This window comes from Onychostruthus taczanowskii, unplaced genomic scaffold, assembly GCF_017590055.1.
Source record: "Onychostruthus taczanowskii isolate IOZ18803 unplaced genomic scaffold, ASM1759005v1 scaffold58, whole genome shotgun sequence".
Classification (NCBI taxonomy): Eukaryota; Metazoa; Chordata; class Aves; order Passeriformes; family Passeridae; genus Onychostruthus; species Onychostruthus taczanowskii.
The window spans coordinates 4,101,749-4,122,574 of NW_024503457.1; the positions used below are offsets into that span (position 1 = coordinate 4,101,749).

The 20,826-nt window shown below is 42.8% G+C and overlaps 1 protein-coding gene across 2 annotated transcripts in view; it reads right to left on the reverse strand.

Moving 5' to 3' along the window:
• Window positions 1-8,677: 8,677 nt before the first annotated feature.
• The window catches only part of RASA3 (RAS p21 protein activator 3), a 130,087-nt gene continuing 117,938 nt past the window's right edge, over window positions 8,678-20,826 (reverse strand). For both annotated transcript variants that reach the window (XM_041418144.1, XM_041418143.1), the window contains 6 exons: window positions 18,518-18,624; window positions 17,495-17,577; window positions 13,877-14,088; window positions 13,023-13,126; window positions 11,102-11,285; window positions 8,678-10,519 (listed from right to left, as the gene is read on the reverse strand). In XM_041418144.1, coding sequence (XP_041274078.1) covers window positions 10,444-10,519; window positions 11,102-11,285; window positions 13,023-13,126; window positions 13,877-14,088; window positions 17,495-17,577; window positions 18,518-18,624 — 766 coding nt within the window. In that variant the 3' untranslated portion in view covers window positions 8,678-10,443. The remainder of the gene's footprint in view (window positions 10,520-11,101; window positions 11,286-13,022; window positions 13,127-13,876; window positions 14,089-17,494; window positions 17,578-18,517; window positions 18,625-20,826) is intronic.

Below are 20,826 nucleotides of genomic sequence, written 5' to 3' on the forward strand. Positions count from 1 at the left end.
ACGTCCCCTGGATTTGCTCCAGAGGCTGTTTCTTGGAGTCAGGAGCTGTACAGGCAGTGACAGATCATTTCTGATTACTCAGGGTGAAGAATAATCCACCAAGGCCTCACAACGGAATCCAAATCTTGTTTTGTTTGCTGATAATTCAAAACCCTGAGGTTAAAGCTTTTAAAACCCATTTAACAAGAGGCAGTGTTTGTGACTTGGGCTGATACAAGTGTTTCATACACTCACTGTAACAAAAACATCTCCCAGAGCAATTTTCAGATCTCTACCGAGTGAAATAAGGGAACTCCTCTATTAGTGAGTGCTAGGCTGCCAGACAGCCCAGCTACGACTGAGCAGACTAAAGTATATCTGCATAATGAGTTTTTGGCTGTGTGGCTCTCACTACACCAGGAAGAGGTGCTTTACCTAGACCATTATGCTGAATGTTTAAAGCAGAAGTTTACCTAGAGCATGCAGCACCTCTCTCACCCTCGAAGTCAACATGCCCTGAGGGGGCAGTAAAAGCAGAGATTTAACCTCCAGCAGGTTTCTCATAGCTGAATTTGCTCTTCATTCACCCTTTTCTTCATTTTCTGTTGCAAATCATAGACAGCTTCTCAGTGCTGGAAAATGCTTCTGCTAGGTTTTAGCCCAGTAGTGCCCTCCCCATCCTCTGAACACACACATGGAACACAGAGCTCTTATCAGTGGGAAGTGGCCTCTTCACCTTTTGCTGAGTGTAAATCTTCCAGCATCATCTCACCTATGTCTGTTGTAAGAGAAACAAAACAGATAGCAGGGGAAATTAATATTGTATCTAACACTGGTTTTCTTCTCTCATAGTCTTTTGTATTTGCCCCAGTGTCACTTTAAGAGCAGCCTGAACCAAACCCACCTCACTGGTGCAGGATGAACCTAATTTTGTGCTTTGCCCACAGCCCTTCCCACCAAACTGTACTACAAAGGCAATGACCATGGTGAAATAAGAAGGTAAAATTTAGATGACAGAAAATGGGTGTGAGACAGACCAGCAGCAGGAATTTAAGTAGCAAATGGGGTGAGAGCACCTAAACAAAGCCACATGTTGAGGGAAAAGAAGCATGGCTTCAGCACAGCCCTTTAGGAGTAAGCATTAGAGATCACAGCCTCACCCTGCACCAACCACAGCAGCACATAATGGGTGTAATTCCTCTGTATAAGGTGACTTGGACATGTGGAAATCCAGACTGAAGCTCTGTTTTCCTGTTTAAATTAGCATCTGCTTCTCAGCTGGTGCATGTCAACCCTCACAGCCAAGAATGAGACACTCCAGCATCTGGAGGCAGACATCTCAGCTAACCAGTGCACAAAACATCCAGTCTCTGGCAAAAGTAGCCGAAAGCAGCCTGTGCCCCAGCACACAGGTCCTGCCAGCCCTGCCCCATGTCTGCCCAGGGCAAAGGCACAGAACGCTGGCATTTAGGGGTGCTGCACAGGAGGAGCTGGCTGAGAAGTGCCCTACTCCCAGCTCCTAGCGTTGGCTCAAATCTCAGGCAAACATTTCTTGAGAAGGGATATCTGCAGGTCACGAGTCTCGTGCCTGCCAGGGAAAAACCACAGAGCAAACAAAAAGAGATCAGCTGATCTGTGCAGAGTGCTGGGAGAAAGCCACACAGCCAGCGTGATTTATGCTTCCTCTTCCAGGATGTGCCCTGGAGAGGTGCTCCGTGGGCACATGTCAGAGCCTCCCCAGTGCCAGCTGGGCATGTCTCTGGCAAACTCCCTGAGCTCACACAGTCCTGCCAGGGATGGCTGTAGCCCCTGGGGAGCAGGATGTGCTCCTTCCAGGAGAGCTGCCAGCAGCCATGCCCCATGCCATGGGAGCTCAGTGATACTATGGTGATCAGGGTTTGATTAAGGCGTGCCAGGGAAGAGGTCTGAATGCGTGATGCTCAGGAGGGGACATGAAAGAAAGCTGTGGAGAAATTTCTCCCCCGTCCAGCTGAGGTCCAGATCCCTCCCCAGAGCAGGTATGAGCAGCTCCCAAGACATGGGTGCCCGTTTAGCACTGCTCCTTCTCTCTCCTGCCTTGTCCAGCCTCTCTGGTGCCTGGACACCAGGACAGAGGCAGAGGTGGTTTGCCAGCAGCTCCCTACTAAGGACCCCACTCTGCTGATAACCCCACCTGCAAACAAAACAGTAAAGCACAAAGGATGCTTTCTGTGTCTTAAGGATGCACTTGAGAGTTGTTCTTGGTCAGATAGCTGAGGAGCTCTAAAGGAGTCTCACAAGATTCAGGACTCACAAGACTGATCAAATATAGTAGTATTCTTGTTCTGCTAGCGCTTTCAAGAACAATAGGATGATATACCCACTTCCAAATTTAGAAATACCAGTATCATTATAAATTATCGTTTATAATTTAATTTTTTTTTCCAGAACATAAATCCTTTGGGCCAGGTCTAATGTGGATGTGATGGTAATGTGGATAGGATGTACTGTACTAATGCTGTAAGGCTCTCTCTGGCCCTGGGTTTTCTTTCCAGCCACCCCAGAAGTGACCATAGGGCCACCTGTAGCTCTCTGATCCACACCACAGGAATAACTTGTGAGTGATTTAAGCACTGGAGACTTAAGTACACAGTCATTTTCCAGTGTGAGTTTAACAACAAGGATGTGCAGCTCACCCAGTCAAGCATGTTTCCCTTTGCACTTTGGAAAAGAGGACAGAACAGCATATCAGGGGACCAGAGAGTGTTAAAAATTAGAACAATATCCCACACATGCAATATACATGCAATACAAGAAGTACAAATCAAACCTAAAGCAATGACCAGGGAATTAATTGCTGCTTTGGTGCTCTAGAACTGAGTGGTACCACATGAGAATTGCCACTCTACTTGCACTGAAGCAGGAGGGGTTTACCTTTCTCATCTGGCTGCCCTCTGTCAAGCAGGAATGTTGTTTTATCTGGCATCCAGTGCACAACTGAAAGCACTGTGGACTCACCATGCAAGGCTTGAACCAACCTGCTCAGATTCTGCCAGTCCAATTGGTTTGGGAGGCCACATTGGCTCCTGGCAGCTTCCTGGGGCATCCCGGGCTGCTGGAGCAGCCCCAGCTCTGTACCTGACCGGGTGTGGTCCTGTTCCACCACAGGAGCCAAAGGAAAAAAAAACTCCATTTGAGCAGGAACCCGTGATGGGCTCACATCACACCTGGGCCCGTGTGTGGCACCAGCTGAGCCAGCGACGCCCAGAGCCAGTGCTGGTGTCCAGGAAAGCACTCCCGAGCTTCTCCTGCCCGGGATCCCGCTGAACAGCATACCCTGAGCAGGACCCTGGGGCTGTGGACGCATCCTGCAGCAGATCCTGCACCCCCATCTAGTGGCCTCAGCGCTCCCTGTGGCACCAAAGGCAGGAGGGAAAACCCTGCGAGGACATCCAGGACTGCAAGAAATCACCGGCTGCACAGTGGGGGTGAGTAAAGAGTGACAAGGTACAGCACAGCAGCTGGGATTCCCTCCTGACACCCTGGCTGTGCTTCATCTCACCAGCTTCAGATGGCTGTGCTGTAAAAGATCCTGCCAGCTTCTCTGCAGTCTACAGAATGGAACTGAAAATTTTTCAGGTTTGATTACTTTCATCCTAAAGCAGATAATAAAAAGTGTTGTGAATCAGAGTTTAGAGAGGCCTCTCTCTTTCCCCTGACTATAAGAGGATGAGTAACTAATTGAGATGTCAGCATCTACATGGTGGGCATCTGTAACTGAGAGCAGATCCTATTTTCTTTGTCTTATGATGTCTTATTGAATCAATTTAAATACAAATCTTGCTTCTCACGGATATCACAAGAGATTTGAGATTGCCTGTTTAAGTAACACTCTAACAGTGCTGTCAGAGTTGTGTATGAACATATTCAGCAGAACATTATTCCTCATCCCCTGCAAAAGAAAACTCACTTCTGGTTTATGCCATTTCAAAGCCCCTAATGTCTGGTTTTGAACACTCAGCCCCTGCAACACACAAATACGCAGATGAGTGAAATTTTACAGGCAAGGTTGCTGGCATAGCTGCTTGTGGCATGGAAATACTTCTCTTTGCATCCCATTACCTCCAAGCAGCACTGAGATTCTTGAAAGGGAAGAATAAAACTTCCCCGAGAGCTCACAGCTTTGTTCTTCCTCCACTGCAGCATTGTATACCTGCCCAAGTGAGCTCCTTGACTGAGTGAAGACAGAGGTGCTGTCTCAAAGACAAAGGTACTCTCAGGAGAAGTCAAAAGACCTGATCTGAGGGGCAGGTGGGATGAGGGGTCCCCTAGAGGTCCCTTCCACACTGAGTCTTCTGGTGGTTAGTGATGACAACCAGGACTAGGTGAACACAAGATCTGAGACACCAGAAGGGGCAGCAGGCTGGGAAAGCACCAGGGACAAGAGGAAGGTGCTGGTAAGCAGGGTCTGTTTCCATCTAGTCTGTCCAGGCACCAGGTGGGGAGAAGAAATTGTGATAGTTTTGGAAGGGCAGGGCCAAGGAAGGAAGGAAGGAAGGCAAAAGAAGTTGTGGAAACCTTGTCTGCAGAGCCTGGGGAGACTCCCAGCAGCCCTGTCCTGCAGCACCCATATGCAGGGAGCCAGGGAAGTGCCCCACTCTCCTCCTTGCTGGCCCCAAGCAGCTGCAGGTGGTCCATGCACATGTGGGGCATGGTGGCTCATAGGGTTTTCAGCTCTGAAGGAGCACAACAGAAAACAACAGCTCTCCTTCACAGCAGGAATTGCTTAGGCAGGAAAAATATGCAGAGAAAATGAATTACTGGACAGCGCAATTAAGAGAGCATCATTCAGCTTTGGGAGCACAGTGGACAAAACCAGTTCTGATTTTTCTGCTTTAGGCTGCTCATGGCTTCCTGGCTTTTGCTTTACATTGGCTGTATCAGGCGACACCGTAAGAGCTGAGCAGCCCTTAAACACCAGAGCACTTGGCCCTTTCCAGCCCAGGAAGATGGGTCCTGCCTGTCCATGAGGCTTTTCCTATCTTTCTCCTCTTAATGAGACTGATACTATCTGCCCAGGCCTGCCAGCTCATCCCCTCTCCTGTAGTCACAGCTTCTAAATAAAGCCATCTCTGACACCGAAATAGCTTGGGCACCACTCTGGTGAGACTCAATGCTAAGTCCTCTCAGAGGACTAACTCCTCCCTGTTAGGGCTTTTTGCTTACTGTTCCCTCTTCCTGCATCTTTGACAGAAATTATACCAAGGAACGACAATATTGAAAGGAGGTTGAGGCCCAGGTCTCTAGTGGGAAAACTAGGCTGCCTTTGAGCCTCTCACAGCCTTCACCATGCCAGCTGGAGGAGCACAGGCTGCTGGGCAGGGTGCCAGAGCAGCTATCACACATCCTCTCTGGTGGGGAAGCTCTCGGGGTGGCTTGTCCCCATCTCATCAGCTGTGCTTATGTTCAAGGTGTTTATGAGACTGCCCTAAACCTGTTTAGGTAGACAGTCCAGGTTTTTCCAAAATCTCCTAACTCCCAATTATTTTACTGATTCAGTTTCATCAGTGCCATTAATGGGGTGCAGGACCACAGCCAGGGCAGGCAGCAGAATCTCTTCAAGGGGGCCTTACCACAAGAGGAGACATACACAGAGATGTTCTCACAACACTGTGGCCCAGTGGGAGGCAAAGCATTTGCATCTCCAGACACCATAGATGAGTCTATCTATTTTTGAAGTTGCTTTTCTCAGCTATGATCCTCTCCAGTCATAGGCTCTCATGGCTGCCAAAAAGATAGCTTCTATAGAGAATGAGAAGCAGGAATTCTAGCTGGGCTGAAATACAGAAAAACCTGCCAAAGGAAGCAAAACAAGGCGTTTCAGGGTAGCCCTCCCCCTTTTTTTGTGCACCATTTGTATTTTTATCAAGTATGTCTTTCTTCACATTTAATTCATAAAATTCATTTCTTGCATTCCCATCAAGAGATTTTTCTACACAAACATGATGACTACAGTTTTCGTTTCCACCCCCAGAGAAATAAATGACTACATTTATTCAAAGTATCTTTCTTAGTCAGTTAAATTTACAAATTCTTACTTTTGGTACATGATGGCAATCCTGTGCACTGCTGTCATCTCTACCAAAACTTACTCATTTGCCTGTAAGAGTCCATAACAAGGTAGTACTTTTGTTATGGCTTCAAGCACACAATAAAAAGTACTTCCTTTTGACAGCTTTAGGACACAACAGTGCAACTGTGACAGAGGTTAAAGACGATGAATGAATTTAGTAAAGAAAGTCAGACACCACACAGACCCCCACACTTGTAGAGAGAATTTCCTCTCAACACTATCCAGACCAATGTCATCAAGGGCATGCTTTTGGTTAAGATTCAGCATAGCAATGTTTTCAAACTAGTAAAAAGCCAATATCTGTTTTCACCATTTCAACCTTCCTTACATCTAGCCCAGGCTGCTGGTGAACCCTTTGTTTAATCAAGACTTCCACCTTATTTTTGCAGGCAAACCTACTAACACCAGGCAACTTTGTGGTTCAAAGTAACAGCTTTGCACAAAACCACAAATACAATAATGTTAAATTTTCAGGTAAATCAGAGTGGTTCAAATGGAGCAGGAGAAGAAAAACAAGGATTGAAATGGAAAGGCATGTGTAATTTGTTCACAATTAGGAGGGTTGGTTTCTATCCTCAAGATTAATCTCTTAGGATCCTGCTTTATTTTAGGAATCCAGAATAACTGATTCATGATGAATCTTTGCAATCTTTTCTTTCACAGATCATATCCAGAATCTCATCCATACAAGAATACAGTGCTTCTGGCTTAAAACTTCCTCTGTATCCAGCTGAGCTTTGGAATAATTGATTTACCATTTAATGACAGTAGCCCAAGAGCCAGAAGGAAATGCTGTCTTCAGTCAGCTGAGCCCTGCTAGCTCAGCTGCAATACACCCACAGAAGGTGGCTCATGGGAAGATGCTGTTCTTTATCACCACCCTTACACCCTATTTCTCCTGCAGCACCCATTTCCTGCACCTAATAACAGGGGCTGGCAGGGTTCACACACTCTCCTGCTACCCAGGTAAGCTCCTCACACAGATATTTAAGAAGGTGAAATGAAGTATTGCAGAAAGAGGATGGGAATCACACTGAAGTTCAGGTACCTCAGACAGCTGAGCTGCCTTACATACCTGGGTCCTGTCACCACATCAGTCCTGCCCCAGCACATTGCTTCAGCAAGGGACAAAACAGGCACAGGGAACTCCTCTGGCAGTAGGAGTCCCAGGAGAGAACAGCCCAGCTTCTATTTTTTCTACCAAAAATAATTTTGTTGTCTTTCAGCCTTGGACAGAGCAGAGAAGAAAACTGACCTGATGTGCTTACTTATGCCTATGCTTTTTTGGTTTTTTTTCCTCCTATTTTCTTCATTCCACACACAAGGGATGCTGTCCCAAGTTTCCCAATCAAGCTACTTCTGTTGTGGATAGGATTTCTGAGTATTTCTGAAGATAGCATGAGAAACATATGCTGCAGACAGACAGGAGATAGAGGCTAAGCAAGTACTGGAAGCCCAGTTTTAACACAACCCCCTCACCAAACACAGAATGTTATGCTGTAAGAAAAGCAGATTTCAAATATTTCCTACTGACTTAAGCTAAGATATATTAGCAGGAGAAGAAAATTATTGTAGACACGAGATGAGACTGAGTGAAAAAGAGACAGAGCTGGAAATAGTTTTACAGTAATTTTGCATTTAACTCTTCTAATTTCTTACAAATATTGTGTCGGTTTCCTACCTCATTTTATGTAAAATTTTGTTTCCAAAACAAGGTTTACAGTTCCTCAGCAAAACCCCACATTTACACAATTGTACTTAAGTTCACCTTCACCAGGACACTGGTGATGTGTCCTCCACCAGCAGTTTGGTTTTTGTTCCTGGATGTGGTTTATCTGTTAAACCACCACTGTCACTCAGCCCGAGCGTGCCTGCAGCAGCTCGGCCCCAGCAGCTTCTCGGAAGCACACGCCTGGGTTCTGCTGAGAGACACCCACCACAGCAGGGAGAGTCACCTTCAGCATGAGCTGAGTGAACACACCCTGAATGCCAGTCAGCAGCTTCCCATCCTGGTGGTACATTGCCCAGCCTCCCTGGAACACCGCCCAGGAGAACCAGTGTGTGCAGCTTGTCACCCACCTCAGAGCCAGAGTTCCATGCACATGATTGTCCTGAGAGGACTGGTAAGCTCCAGGAGTATGACTAGCAGAGACCCCAGCAAGTCCAAGGCTTTGTCACAGGACAAGGATGGTGGTTCCATAGGTCTGTGAGCCAATCCACAGGCATGCAGGGCGCTGTGGGCTCAGCCCATTCCTCCTGTCCTTTCAACATGGTCTCAGCTCAGTTACTGTGCAGTAACACAAGGACCCAGTTCAGGATGCTGACCTATCTGAGCAAGCTTTCTTTGCTAAGGAGGTTCATGGCCGGCTCAGATGCCCAATCTGGCTCCCTGCAGAGTCCCATGGGTGCAATGCTGACAAGAAAAGGGGTGGGTGGGTGGGGATGGGATCAGGAGCAAGGACGGGACTTGGCAGGTTTCACTCACAAGGATCTCCATCCATGGCCCCCACTCTCAGCAGATGCTGTGCCAAGAAGCATGCTGGTGGCCGTGTGAATTTAAAAAAACTCCAAACATGGACACAGTTCTCAGAAATAAACCATTTCTTTTAATTGGCAAGTAGAACACACATTACAGGTAATTAGTATTTTATAAACAATATTAAGTTACAAATACGTGTTAAAAATTGCAGTTCATGGCAGCTAAAAGCTTGGAGTCCTAAATGCATCTTTGCAATGCTTCATTACTTCCCTTTCCCCAGTCTGCTGGGTGAAGATGAATAAAAGATCATTTATCATCTACTAGAAGGTGGTCTACTATATATTCGAACAAAACCAAAACTTAATTCCTAAGAACATCACTAACAAACAGGGGCATTCGAAGTACTTTAGCCATCTCAAATCATGTCAGATGCAATGAGGACACGGTTAAGAATTATTCTTTAACACTTGAAGCAAAGACAGACATCTTCACATTAAACTGATCAATGCTTTCTGATCCAACTCAGCTTAAAACCTGTACTAGCTTCTAGCCCACAGAGGCCTAAAGTCCATCATGCAGGCTTCCAAGCCATCAAAGCTAGATGTTTCTATATCAGACCCTTACACAGAGAAAAAATTATGGTGTACAGCTAAACAGCATACATAAATATGCATTGGATATTTAGAAGATCTTTATTCTTCTCCTTTTGTTGGTATTAGTGAGATACACAGCTCATTCCATTTTTACTATACTCATAGCATTACCAAGTTATCATTATGCATGTTAATATACTAAATATCATTTAACAAGTCTCTTTTAAAAAGTATTTAAAAACATTTTTGGAAAAGTAGAAATCTATTTTCCAGAAAAGCAAGTGGTACTAGGATAGCATGGACTCCAGTGCATAAACATCCTTTCAGAGAAAAACCATCTTGATGGCTTTTGTGCCTGGGAATCAGCACGTCTCAGCTGCCAGATTCATATTCTATTTGTCCTTCTCACTGTGGTGATCAAAGGTCATCAAAATCAGCTTACCTTGCCTTTCAGCTGGCAGACTTTCAAACATTACCATTCACTGGACTGTGCAAGAGACACGTAGCTTTGACATGAGTTCATTTCTTTCTTACTCATATTTATGAGAGTCAGTTTTATTATACTGCTGAGATTGCATCTTCAAATCCAAAGTCTGCTGAGCGTGCCAGGAGAAATGACTTCGTATCTCAAAAATATCAAGAGTACCATTCAGATCTGAATTTCTATTAAAAACTGTGCACAGTTAGCAAAAATTACACTGCTGTAAAAACAAAAGGCCACTCCTTGGCCTGTTCAGAAATACACGCTACAATGTAGATGACTACGCCAGAGGGATTTTTCTCTGCTTCTTTTCTAAATGCAGGCATTAAAAGTAAAGTGTTACTAAGCTTTTCCTAAGAGAGCACGCAGGGGATGTGGCATAATATACATTAACCAGGAACAAAAAACAGTAACAAACAACCTTTCTAGAAAATGCTGCATATTAGCAGCATGCTTGGTTTCCAAAACACAAGGAATTGCATGGGAGTTGTCAAGATGAAGTCCACACACCTTGATCATTGAACTGATCACTAGATTCCAAGAAACCAAAGCAAATTTAAAAATACACATGACAACTGCCTAGAAGGCAGGGTTTTATCATCTGTCAATAACCAGATGAATAAAGTGCATAGCAACTATTATAACAGTTTCTTGAAAAGAGAATACGTTTACCAAGTCTCAAAGTTTGTAAGCTTGACACTTTTCCATACATTTTGCTACATGTGTGGCTTCCCTTTTGTTTTGCTATTTAGCATCACTAATCAACCCTTCAGCACTGTCCTGTGATTTCCTTTGCGCTTCATATGGAATGTGCTGAGATCTCTGACTGTTGCCTGATGTATGTCTGGAAGCTCTTGTCACCAATGGGATGTTCTCTAAAAGAAAAGAAAAAACCAGTATTACACATAGAGCCATCTGTCAGGACATGAAAATGTCAGAACAGAAGGTGGAACACACAAGAACTTTGTCCTTAAATTTGATTTTCAGAGTTGTAATTGTTATGTTAATACTGCATTTTACTTGAGGTAGAATTGACTGAATTGATCTTCTCTTTTGTCAGCCATATGCAGAATGCTTTATGTGTACACAAAATACAGTCATGTGGCTGTGTCAGCCACTCTTTCCATTTTTAAACCAACACTCCAAGATAAGCTGGTAAACACATCTATCTTCTTTTATTAACTACTGCATAGCTCACCAGCATGGGTTCAAAATTTAAAACCAACAGTACAACAAACCCACATTTAAATTTTATGAATGAAACTGCATTAAAAATAAGCATTAAAAAATTCACTTCAGTGCTTTAAAATATTGTGATATAAATCCTAAGTCACACTGCTACTCTGTATGTATTTGCAGGACCTTTTTTGGACAAAATACAGTGAAACCCAGAGCATAAGCAAGGGAAATACCATCTCCCAGGCTATTCCCCTGTTTGTACAACCCATTGTACTTACTGGCTTCCATACTTTGTCTTCTTAAATTTATCCCTCTTATATTGAGCGTGCTCCTGCTCTAAATTTCCAACACCTTCAATAATCAGCTTTAGTGTTTTATATGTCTCCTTAGGATCATCAATGATGAATGTAGAATACTCTTCCTCTTCAGGTCCATCATACACAGATTTGCTCCCACAGGCCTCTGGAGAAAAAAAAAAAAAGTACAGGAATAGATATGTGGCAGGCGGAAAAAAGCCAGACAAGCAGACTAAAAATATTCAGTCTAGAGTTCATACAGTTTCTTGGTTTGCTTCTGTATGACCACCACAGAACTGTGGCTGACATCAACAGCAGCAGTTTTGCTGGGCTGTTGGGAGGCACAGAGGGTGTCCATGCCCGTTCCCTTCTCCTCATCTCATATGGAAAGGACAGCAAGCCTGGCAGCTCTCCTGGCTTGGTGGGAAGCTGTCCTTTGCTGCACAGGCAATGCTTTAATCTCAATTGCCACTATCTGCACCCCATGCACACATTTTGGAAACTCTTACATAGGCCTGCCTCTGCCACTGTGCTGCAGGGTCGGCCTGCACAAAGTCAAATATTCACTTGTTAGAACAGGTTCCATTCCCAGGCAGCAAGTACAGGCTGAATTTGAAAACATTACAGGCTGAAGCAGTTATGTTTTACCTCATTATCCCTAAAAGATTCATACAATAAGCATAGACAGAATATGCCAAAACTACTGTCTGGCTGCCTGCTTTACAACATATCCCAAGGGGCAAGTTATCCTCCTATACCTTCTGATCTTACCAGGGAGCCCTCCTGACTGAGAGATCTGGATACTGACCACACATCAACATCCACAACATACTGTCCATGAGTTCTACTCCTGCACTGCAGCAGAACGTATTAGAAGGGGAAAGAGTATTTTACTTTGTCTCTCCTTCTAGCTTTACTGCTGTGCCAGTCTCAGCTTTCAAATTCCCTTCCCCTTGCTGCACTGTCTGTGCCAGACCTGTGTCCTTTTCCCCAACACTGACACTCGATGCTGGCTCTGGCAGCGAGGATTCGGAACAGGGGAAAGCTGGGCACCAGTTCAGACAGCTCGGAAGTGGTGAGGATCTTGAGTTTGCAATTGCACAGCAGCCAGGAACAGATTAAAGTGCTTTCCAGTCTGTGTGTTTGACACCACTGGCTTATCTCATATTATAAAATAAAGTCCTATTTAAAGATCAGTGCCATAGTGAAGGCTTCCCCGCCACTCCCTGTGCTAAACTGAGATTCCAAGTCTGGCACTGTGTACACCGGACACTTCTCTTGGCATGCCTACTAGTACCAACTTCCTCTGCCGTCTCTTCTTTCTTTTATCCTTTCCATTACATCTCTGCTTCCCTCAGCTCCTGAAAGTTTCCCAGCCAAAACTCCACTTTTCAACATTTCACAGGCATCCACAGGTCATCCTCGATGGGTAATTCTGAAAGAGCCTTTCTGAAACCATTTGTATCCAGCTTGTTAGGATCTGAATCAGGGAATGTGCATGCACATGACTTCTGGTAACACAAAACCATATTCCACTGAAACCTCAGCTTTGCTGGTGCAAGTTTTTGTCAGGATCAGTAAACCTCTGGTTCAGTGCTGGCTCTGATGTGTCAATTCAGAGCCTCCAAGCAACAGTCTGTGCCTATGCTATTTTAGGATGATGTGGTTAAGACCGTATTTCAAACAACTGTTAGTACGCAAAGAACTTTTTACAGACCATGAGACTGCACCAAAAATAATACACACAACTGCCTCAAGACAGCAAAAGGGGAAACAAGTGGAATAAAGGCCTCTATGTTCCAGGATGTGATTTGCAAGGCTGATTAAGCCAGGACATCCAAACTTTCACAGGCATTTTTGCCTTGGTAAGTGAATTGGAGATGTAATGATCTTTAATCCTCACCTTGCATTTTTTCCAATTTTGGCATATACAGGTTGAAGAGTGAGTAGATGCGCTCAGTTTCTCTATCTCCATCTATATCCAGTTGTATATTTGCTGGCAGGCCTCTGTAAGGCATCAGGAAGAGAGGTAAAAGTTATATGCTAAACAGTGTATTATGGCACATAAAGCACTTAAGGAAAACAAAGTAAAAGTGAGTTCTCATGAAAGTCAACAGATTGTGTGTAACAGAGCTCAAAGCCTTCCATTTTTCCCCAAAAGAAGACAAGTTAAAATTTATTTATGCCTCTATTTATCCAGCACCCTTTCACGGACTTGAAAGAGAAGACTGGATCAGTATCCAGATATTATGGTGAATTAGATAGCTACAACCAGATGGAGGAGCCAAAGCACTGAACTTCCAGCTACCCAGGTCTTACATCTTAGTCTAACTACCACTACAGTCTTGTGACTTCTCTCAGTTTAGATGAAAATTGCTTCCTACAAACCAGACAGTACATCTTTGTTTAAGAGAAAGCATGAGCAGCCCCCTGAAAAGACCAGTGTAAAATTAAATCTATCAGCAGATGAATTCTTCAGGAATTTATAAACAGGATATTGAAGAGATTTTGGACTTTTTTATTAATGACAGACAATCAAAACCGAAGTATTTTTAATCCCACAGTCATCTCCTATCACCATCTCTAACTCTAAAAAGTCAGCATTTCCATCCTGATTCCATGCAGAATCAGGAATACCAACAGATGGCCTTTGAACACCTCTACACTCAGCAAATCTTGGTTAACTGTGCCCCTGGAAGTCACCCTGCAGAGACACATGTACCCCTGGCAGCAGCCATGGCACATTAAAACCCTTACCCTGTGCAGGGTGTGCAGCCAGGGGTGTTGTCTGCAGTAGCTTTACAGCAAAGCCAGTGGCCATTGAGATAGGCTGAGGGATGGTAGACTGTGAGGCGCTTCTTGTTGCACTGGCTAACTTTGGTGAGGATATCAATCCAGTCCTTGGCCTCCACACAATTATTTGCTTGGATATACAGGACTCTCCTTTCAGGCTGGATCACCTGGAACATCTGCAAATAAACCACGGAATAAAGCACCAGAATGAGTCAGTGAACCTAGGACTAGAATCAGAGTGAAGATTTATTGCAGGAAAAACACAGCATACTAAAAGAATGGACCAATAAATAAATTTCAACACAAAACCAAGCAGCAAATGTGCCCTTAAAAGAAGAAGACCTTTCACCTGGTACAAGGAGTAAGATACCATTCCTGTAGGAGATGATTTACAAATATCTAATATCAACTTGCTGATTGGGTCTCAACAAGATTTGTTGTCAGCCTCAGGGAAGCAATTTTAGTAATGCTGCAACTCCAAGTTTTGGAAGGCTGACAGAGGAACCCAGTGCTGGCCTGAAAGGAAACACTCCTCAGCAGGAGGCAGAAAAGAGAAAAATGAGAATTTGGATCCAGCCTTAGTGACAGCTTTGCCTTAGTACTGCCTTTTCTCTAGTCCTTTTAGTACCTGCTTCAGCATCACCATTGCCTTTTAGCAACTTCCATCCTTCTGCACCCAACCACATCTGCTATTAGAAGATCATAAAAATACTGTTTCTCTTTGATTGACATCACATGGTTTAAATAATTACACATTAATTATGTGTTACACCTTGACCACTGAAAATCTTAACTAAAGCTGTTCAAAACCGCTTGCAGCCTAAAGGTTATTTATTTTCCTCCTCCTGAAGAAGGAAATTTTTGATGCACAGACTTACTGACTGATTACACTGACCACGCACTGAAGATTACTAAGCTCAAGTTAGTGATCCTAGCTGCAAATTTTGGAAAGGTACATTTCCTTCATTTCCTCTAGCTTCTGCAAATAATTAATGCATTTTCTTCTCTCTTTCAGATATGCCCAAATTATCTTTCTCCCCTCTACTTCTTCACTTGATTATTCAAATCATTAGACATTACATCGCCATATGGAATACAATTTTATAAACAGCTGGTTTTTTGTGCTGCTTTAAAAAGAAAACCAGAGAGGTGTACACACACACACACAAAAGCCCAACAAAAACCATACAAACAAACCAAGCAATAAGAACAAACCAAACTCAACAAAATTGAGATTTGCCTTTGTTACATAGAACTGAAATATTGGCTTGAATTCTGCAGCTAGCTGGTTGGGAGAATCTTGCAGACTGGTACCACGCTCAGTCCTTTCTTCCTTTGTGACACTTTCAAATGTGCATCATGCCAAATAGCAAAGAGAAAACTCAAGCAATCATTTCATTGGATTTAGCAGGGAAGCACTGTTGGTATCAGACAACTGGTCTGATATTGGTCCCTAATGGTATCAGACAATGATTAGAAAGGCACAATACAGCATGGCAGGGTAGGAGCTGCTTGGTGTGATCAGTCTAACAGTGCCAACTACACCCCAAAGAGTCCTTTCAATAAAACTCTTCAGGGCATAACTGGCAATTTGACCTTGGGTTGGAAGGAAAAAAAGGAAGACAGGAGCATACAGTTCAACTCTCTATTAACACAGAGCTACAAGGAAAAGAATTTTAATGTCCTGCTGGGCTAAATGGAGCCTCCTGCATTGCAACAAGGAACAGATTTAAGGAGTATGGCTTTGTGTAAGGGGATACCAACGAAAGCGATCCAACATATGGCAACAGTTACTGAGGAGCCCACAACTAAGCCAAGAATTTCAAGTGGCTGCAAGACCTTTACACTACCAAACCCACCAGTTGCCTCTCAAACAATGCAAAGACCCAAAAAGTACTTAAGGCCACCCTCACATTCCTCAAACTGCGCTTAAGAACAACGAAGGCTACTGGCCTTACTGCCAGACAGGCAGGTTTTAACATGAGTGAGAAAGACACGTTTGGTGCAATTCAGAGCACAGACACACTGAGAGTATTTTCACAAAATGTGAATTTTTATCACACAAGCACCCACAAGGGAATATCCATTGCAAATACATCGGCTGTGCCATTCTGAGAATTCTGATCTTGCTGAAGTAATCTATTTATATATGGCAAGAAAACCAGGAATATATTAGCACAAGAAGGTGGTAACATTATTTTCTACTGTTAATGGAAAGAGTGAATCTTACTTTCTGGAATGGATGTAGTCACCTTGATTTCCCAGGTAATACTGAATTTAAGCAACCAAAATCACACAGGGTTTTTGATGTTAACAATAAAGGTATATTTTTCAGATAATGAATCTTCACAATGCAGACATATTTTGGATGCTCAGTCTAGCTCAGTACACTCAGCAGAAGTCATAGAATTATAGCTCACTCCTCTCAACAGACAGTGAGTTTATCTCAACTGTGTGGCTGCTTTCAGTTCAAGTTAGTTTGCAGAGTGCAGTTGGCAACAGTTCATCACATGTTACAGCTGCCTTCTGATACCCTAAATTATTTTGCAGCTTGGTTGGTTTTTGCCTGTGTAATAGAGTTACAAACACCAAGCAAACTACAGTACAATTAAGATGTGTTCTAGAAACAGGTGAAACTGAAACTTACTCCATGTTTTAGCAGAGAAAGAGATGTTACCGAAATAATACCTAAAACTGGGAAATACTGAAGAGCCTAGAATTGTACTTCACTTGTAACAGAGCTGTTTGATGAACCTAATATCTAGGGCAGGATTGAGCACTGCCCTGCATGGTGCTCACAAGCAGTGTAGATGGCAGGAAGGACTTAAAGGCAGAAAAAGATAGAAGTCATAACCTTTTATATATGTGAGCCTGCGGTAGATGCATGTTTGGAACTGGAAAAAACCTGAGCTCATTTTTTGTTTAACTTTAAATGAAATTTTTAAAGGACTGGACTCAGCTTTAGAGGCAGAGGTGTATGAAAAAGGCTCCCAACATCACCCAAACTGATCAAGTCAGTTCTTACATAATACAGTAGTGGCAGTAGTGTTCCATGTATGAGAAATACAGCTGTATTTTATTCCCCAATGTGGCAACCAAAATGGTAAACCATACCAGCACAGCACAGATGTTGTTTTGGTACATAACCTAACCCAAATAAAATATAAATATACAAATCCATATATATATGTACTTTCATGATCCAATAAAGAAACCTAATAGCTAATAAAGAAGTTGTGATCCTTCACAAGCAGCAAGTTCCTTCTCACCAGAGAGGCCTGGCAGAAAGGGCAGGGACTCGATCATCTTACCTGTGTGTGACCTTACAGAGCTGACAGCTGATCAGCAGCGCTCAGTACTGAGTGTGCTGCAGATCACGAAACCCAGAGACTGCTGACTGGGCTGTTAAGAATCTGAATGGGCTGTACTTTTGGAAACTCCTGCTACTATATACAGAACAAGCAGCTGTGGTTGTACATCTTTCAACAGAAATCCAATCCAGGTTACAGAAGGGAAAAAGGCGATTAGGCTGGTGGATCTGGAGCAGCCTAACAAATGCATTAATGAAGATGACCTACTTACATTTTTCATTTTAAAGGATTCCTCCTCTAGTCTTTCCACTGCCAGAATGTTTTCAATTGGAATGCTACACAGAGGGTGATCACCTGCAGAACACACAGACACAGAGATAATGAGCCACTTACTCACAACTCATCTTCACCTTTTTCCCTTTTTATAAGAGCTAATTCCGTTTCTTTGAAGATCATTTTGACTGCATAAGAAAAGAGGGAAAATCTTTCACTCAGCAGGGATTTGCTAGCATGGTCCTTAAGTATTATCTTAAGTACATTTCTGTTTTCAGCTCCACTACCTTATGCTAGCAAACCTCTTAGAAAGTGATTACTGCAGCAGGACACGGTATATTTACTACAAAGGTGACAAAGAAATAAATCATTCCTGTCAGTTGAACTGAACTAGTGGTGACGCAAGATCGCAAAGCTGAGTGTGAAATAATGACTGGCATGATCTGAACATACTTCCTTATCTTTCTTCCTCCCTATGTACTTAGATGATGGAAGGAAGTGGTATTTGTTGTGTACTACTGAACAGACAGGAACAATTTGCAAAAAGCAAAATCCTTGCTATTAGGCAACATTAAGTGAATGACACATTTTTAAAGTTCACAGATTGCAGGTGAATTCCTGTCTACTGTATCCAGTTGTGCCAACACTACAGAATTTACGAACACATGTTGAGATGCATCTGAGAATGTTCAATACAAACCCAAATTCCACCCCGAGGAATCTGTTTTGTTTCCTAGGACAATCTAGGTAACAGTGAAACCTACAGATGATGTTAATGACTGACATTAGACAAATATTATCAACTACTTTGATAAGTTACAGGGTATTGTGCTACCCAAGAAGCTTCTCTAACTGTCAATACAGACACTAAAAGAAGAGCAAGAACATACAGGCTGACAGACATGCCTGCACTGTGTCTTCTACAGTTAGAGATCTAGATCTGAGTCTTCTACTCCTACAGAATCCTTATGTTTAGTCTTTGCTTCAATGTATCAAAACAAGACTGGCAAACCTTTGTTACCTTTGCTTTTCTGATAGGTAAACTCATGGTTTGTCAGGCGAAACCATCTCTTCTTGAAGTTTTTCATACCAAACCGTTTTCTTCCTTGTGCTCTCTTGATCATGAACCTAGTAAACAGGGCACCAATTGTTACAATACATGCTTATGTATGTAGAATTACACATAAATGTGTATACATACAGATGTGTCACAGCACTTGCAAAGCTTTAGGAGGGGACACAGAGTGTTTTCTAATTACTGAGGTCTTTTCTTGGCAAGGAAAAGTGCCACATTTGGACAGGTTTAGTGCATCTATTTGTTAGGTCTGTCCTTTTTCCAGATCTAAATGAGGGAAAAGACATGTAACTTGACTTGTAGTTAGTTAACTGAGCTGCAGTTTGTGCCCTTTCTGCATTACAAATCCAGCTAAATGGCTTCCAAGTACAGCAGAAAAAAAGGCAGAACATGGTTAGTACTGCTCTGCTAAGCTCAACCTGTTGACTCTACAAGCTTTTTTTTTTTTTTTTTTTTTAAGCTGTGAGAAAGCTCAAAAAGTTTAAACCATGTTTAATAATTAAAAGGCAGGTGTAAAGCCTCTGGAGCACAGGGACTGTACCCTTACATGCTTTAATCACTCTCAAGCTCTAGAAACAAAACCAGGATGTTCCACAGCCTCATTTGCAACTGCACACAGATACTTCAGTTGAAATGCAATTTCAGTAACATACAAAATGATCCCATGGCTGGAAGGTAGAGCACCCCCACCCTTTTTTCAGCAGACTAGGGGTGTTAATTTAGTGATTTGCCAGTTTTAATTAAACCTGAATGAGTTTATTGTGAAATTAGTTTACTGGGAAACGGTGATGCACACACCACTTTCCTAACCACTAAATCAATCCAAAAGCTTCAATGTGACTTTGGTGACTTCATACCGCTCAGCATCACTTTTGTTAAGATAAAAAATGCGTGTCCATATGCAGTAGAGAGTTGATAACAGCTACTCTATACATTAACTATTGTGCCAAACACAGAACTGTATAATGGAGTGGGTAAAAACTACTTACTACAGAGCACTTTTTATCAAGTAGGAAGGCACTACACAGCACAAAGAGCACACAGAGAGAACAGCAAATGACCTGGTTTAAGATTTTTCAATAGCAGAGCTAAAATGCTTAGAACAGCTAATACTGTTTCTTGCTTCTGGTACCTTCAGTCACAAGTAACTACAATAGATCTGACCAAACCACAGGTCTGTTAAAAGCTCAAACAGAAATCCAAGTTCCTTCAGACTTTAACTATTTTGTAACCAGCTGGGCTGGTGCCTGCTGCTCATTCCAAGCTGTGTGGGCAAAAGCTGACAAAGACTGTCTACAGCAGCGGATTTTTTTTTTAGCTGGTTATAGATACAGATCTCTCATTCTTAAAATGGTCAGACAGTTCTGTCTTGGTTCTTATTCTTGGAATACTTGAGAAATATTTAATAACACCATGTGAGTCAGGTAATCACCAGGCCCATTGGCAGTAGCCCTCATAATTCCAGGTTAAGGCAAATTTCAAAGGAAGAACTGATACCCTTGGGCAGGACAACATGCTCTTTGAGTTAGTTTCTAATCCTTCTCATGCCAACACTTAAAGGTGACTTAAAATTGCAAACTCCTACAGAGCCTCCCTTCTCTGAAAAAGGCAAACTCCATATGGCAGAGCTAAGAGCACATTTCTACTTAAATTCTTCATAGGTGACATAGTCAAGAGAAAAATGTGCTTTTATTTTCCAGAGATAGGTGACTAGCATTCAAAGTCACAGAAGTCATAAGGTCAACTGCTTTGTTTCTAGCAATTACAGAACGTATGAGAAGTCAGAGCAAACAGAAGAACAAAGGGAGAAAAAGTCCAAGATCAAATCTATTTTAGTACAAGGTGGTTGGACATACTATTTCTTCTCATGTTTATGGTAGACCTGAATCTGTATCTGCCTTAGCTTTGCTTGGAAGTATTGACATGCCCTTTTCACCACCAAAAAAAAAAAAAATTAGTTCTCCTTTTCATTTTCTTCCTTTCGGAAAGAACCAGGCAGGCAGCTGTTAAGCAGTGATGGCATGATTGATGTCAGCAAACCCAAGTGCCAGTGACTAATCTTTTCATCCAAAAGTACTTATGCTATAGCTTTCCATTTGATACTCTTAATAGATTAAAGGTTCATCAAAGATAGATTAAAAACACAAAAGCAAGCAAATATATTGCAAAGGCAAATAGAAACCCCACTAAACAGCCATTCAGTCTGGAGAACAGTCAAATCAATGGCTGCAAAAAGTCCCAACAAGATATAGCAA